This window comes from Leiobunum rupestre, chromosome 3 (genome assembly GCF_980474605.1).
Source record: "Leiobunum rupestre chromosome 3, qqLeiRupe1.1.hap1, whole genome shotgun sequence".
Lineage (NCBI taxonomy): Eukaryota > Metazoa > Arthropoda > Arachnida > Opiliones > Sclerosomatidae > Leiobunum > Leiobunum rupestre.
Window position 1 is genome coordinate 18,133,850 of NC_143386.1, and position 3,924 is coordinate 18,137,773.

The window sequence follows — 3,924 nt, forward strand, 5'->3', positions numbered from 1 at the left end:
TACGGTTCTTAGAAAATTATAAGCTCAGCTTAAGCGGAAGAGTATATGAATAGTTTTTAAAGTCTTAATGTTTTACGTATGAAAATTTAAAGGTCAAATCTGGTTTCAGCGCAGTCAGCAGATAAGATGGTTAGAGGGTAGAACCTAGGGCCCCGCGAATCTTCGATTTACTATTCCACTTCAAATATTTTCGCGAATAATTCGATTCGATTCGAAGATTAAAGCTATTACGAAGATTCGACATTTGTTTTATCATTTCCGAATATAGAATCGAATCAATTTGATTCGGAGTAGTCGAATTGAATAGCGAATCTAGTTCGATTCGGGAATTTAGTACGAAGCGAATATTCGCTTCGAAAACCCGAATAATTAAGAGTCGAATCGAATCGAACCCGATTAAATATTTGATTTTACTACGCAGCTATTACGACTTCAAACGAGAGGTGTGTTTTTTTAAAGCAAATGGCGGCTTTTTTCCGGGTTAAAGTAAATATTACTCGTTGGTTTTTTGTCGTCTCCTAAGGTTTTCCATTTTTTGCCGTTGGCGACTTTTGATTTTAGATATACACGGCGCTACGAGCGCGCGTGTTTAGTGGTTTTTGTCAAGAATTGTAGGGGTCATCGTTTAAGGTTGCTTTGGAGGTAATATTCCCTCTCATAAAGAAATAATCGGTTTTAATAATTTTAAGTAATCGAATCAAATTGTTTTATTTATTGTTAATATCTCATTACAATAGAAAAAATTGAAAGTATTTGTAATATAAAGTTATATTTTGTTATGTAACAACAACTCTTGATTTTTTCGCGCCCAAATGAGTGTTTCAGCATTGTAGTTGGAAAGAGAATATCGAAGATCGGTGATTACTTGAGAGCCCACAGAGTTTACCCTTTCTGCTGCACAATTGGTAGCTTGAATAGCCAATAATTGGCGAGCGGCTTTGGATAGTAGAGGATAAATGTGACATTTGTGTTTCCAGTAGTAAAGTGGGTCGCCACCGCGATCAAACACAGGTTCCTTGACGTAGTCTTCAATCTCATTATGTAATTGTTTTGAAGAATCATTTTGCTTCGTCGATATGTTTTGTTGACTTCCATGAACTTTATGGAATAAGGCGTCTAGTAATGATCGATCCGCAGTGATATTTTCACCAGTGTCGCTGTTCGGCAACTCGATATCTTGACCTGAAATTTCAGGTGATTGTAATATATTACCATTGTCTTCGTTGTTCCCAACAAGGTCGTTCAAGTGACGTTTTACATCCACAGTTTGCAGGTCGGAAAATAAAGAGTTTTTAAATCGTGGGTCTACAAATGTCGCGGCAAGCAAGTGCTCGTTAGTTAGATCGAAACGGTCGTTTAACTGCTTCAACATTTCGTCCCTGAAGGTTTTAACTCCTTTGGCCGATGCTTTTTTTACTTCATCTTTCAGAGTGGTTATTAGCGGAATAATTAAACTGACCGTGACCGATGTGTCGGCGCTGAAAATTGTCGTCGCTTCCGCCATTATCTTTAGAATTGGCAAAGACGATTCCAAAGTGTCTTTCAATTGTTGAGTTAAAGCCGATGGTGGACTCTTTGCGCAGTTTTTCTTTTCCGTACATTCCACAAGCGCTAGAGATACAGCAACTTCATTTTCCTTCAACCAAAGTAGTAGATTGTACGTACTATTGAATCTAGTTACCACGTCTAGTGGGGGCGAAGATTCCGCCAATTCGATGTCAACTTGATGCTTGATTAGTGATCTTGCGCCTACTGTAGATGAGTGAAAGAAAGCACCAATTCGATGAGCATGCTTAATCAAATGTTTTATCATTATTTGAACAGCCAACGCCCCGTTAATCGAAAGTTGTAGTTTGTGAGCGACACAACCTAGCCATTTTACTCCCAAAAGTCTAGCAGTACAAGGCATGGAGTTAGTCGTGTCTGTTGTAGCGTAAAAAACTTGAGACAAGGGTATATTGTAGAGGTCAAGTTGTTTCCTTATAATATTTTCCGTAGCCGCCGAAGTATGGTCTGCGTCGCGAATTTCTAAGTTTGACACTGATAGGCATTTGGAGTACAATGACCAATCCTGCTCGCATATGTAATGACCAGTAATTACCAAATAGTTACTGCCGTTTTTGCTTTTCCAGTGATCGAAAGTTATAGATATGCGTGAAATATCAACATGACTTTTCAGCGTTAACTGCAGTTTCTTTTCCAGGTCCATTCTCATGTCCTCTAGTCTTCGAGACAGGGTTGTAGGATGTGGGGGACTGTAATGGTTGTTAGTTAGTTCGGCACACATTTGTTTAAAACCGGAACCAGCGACAGCTTCAAAAGGTCTACCGTCAGCGACGACGTAGTTCAGAACGGCTTTATCATATTTTTCTTTGTGTTCAAGTGGCAATGTCTTGGTTTTCTTTCTCTGCATTTCACTTGAAGTTGAAGGTAGACACAGTGGACGTTTTTCTGGATATTTTGCCAATGGCGAAACGTCTTTTTTAGCCGATTCTTTTTTCGCTTCCTTGTATTGCTCTGGGTGTTTTCTTAACAAATGGCTCCATAAATGAGATGTTGTCCCACTAGATTGGGACGATAACGTCTGTTGACAAGACTTACAACGATGCTCATTACCACTTTGAATAAAATATATCTTCACTGTCGACATAATTACGAGTGATATAGCTATAGCCTTACAATTGTGTTACGCGATTCACAATTTCAATGGCGACTTGCCAGCATTAAAAAAATCATTTTTAATTGAGGTTTTTTCATAAACCGGTAGGTTGCGACCTACAAAATAAATTTGTATTTTGTGGGGGTTGTAAAGACTCAAATGATAAACTTGGCAGTTAAAAAGAAGACTCTGAAACAGTAAACATTACTCTAGTATATTTTTTTTAAATCAATAAATGACGTAAGCACGTTTGATAAGATTCGATTCGATTCGTTACCGAATTATTGGATGATTCGATTCGCGCTTCGAAATTCACTGCCGGTTCGAAATTCAATTCGAAGAAAACATTTCGTAGCTCGAGGATTCGATTCGTATTCGATTATTCCGAATTCATAAATATTCGATTCGGGTACTTTTTACATTCGATTCAATATTCGATTCGATATTCGTAATTTTCGAATAGGACCGATTCGCAGGGCCCTAGTAGAACCCGTAATTTTTTTGTAATTTATTTAGTTTTTTCAGTAGTATATTTTTATCTATTGTGTGTTTAGCGTATTAGTTCATTTATGAAGAAAATATCGAGTTGAATACATCGTGCTCTTACACTAATGTTGGTCTGGTTTTTAACTGGGTCATAATTACTTCGTATTTTTTTAAACGTTTTTCTGACTGACTATGTTGTTTAATGCAGTGCATCAATTGGGTTCGTTTGTTTTTATTTATAAAGAGACCTAACTATTCCCTCTGCGGTCATTTATTGATATACGAGCTGTCGTTTAGTCAAGTGGCTTTCTGTGCTTTGTGAATGGTAAGTTTTCCGCTTCTGGTTAATACATTTTTTATTGGTGTGGATATTTGGACATCTACGATTCCTAATGCAGTCATTGATTTCCTGGGTATGTGAGTCATTTTATGATATTGAAAATTGGACGGTATTGGTCTTTTTCATGCGGTATGTGTCACAACGTCAACAGGAAGTCTACGAGTCGTCCACTACCAGATGTCGAATATAGCTATTCTACGGTATCTTCATCAAGGGCGAGTGTTGAAATAAAATGAGCGTTAAAGATGCAGCAAGTATTTCGTAAGCGAGAAAAATACAAATAACCTCTGTAGATATTTCTTTCATTAAAATTTGCTTCGTATTATATTTAACTGATAAACTTGTTCTGTTAATAAGGTTAAATTCAATTGTGCATTGTTTTAGTACGTCTAACTCGCTGTTGTAACTACTTAATTTATATTATTCTGAATAAATTAAA

At 37.1% G+C, this 3,924-nt stretch overlaps 1 protein-coding gene across 1 annotated transcript; it reads right to left on the reverse strand.

Moving 5' to 3' along the window:
• Nucleotides 1-766: 766 nt before the first annotated feature.
• Nucleotides 767-2,650, reverse strand: LOC149949733 (zinc finger BED domain-containing protein 4-like). The gene has a single exon (XM_090169475.1). The coding sequence runs from the start codon at nt 2,648-2,650 to the stop codon at nt 767-769; it is 1,884 nt and encodes a 627-aa protein (XP_090025601.1).
• Nucleotides 2,651-3,924: the final 1,274 nt, after the last annotated feature.

What these genes read in the sequence shown, in the direction of transcription:
- LOC149949733 (XM_090169475.1), bottom strand. Translation starts at nt 2,650, where the DNA reads ATGTCGACAGTGAAGATATATTTTATTCAAAGTGGTAATGAGCATCGT.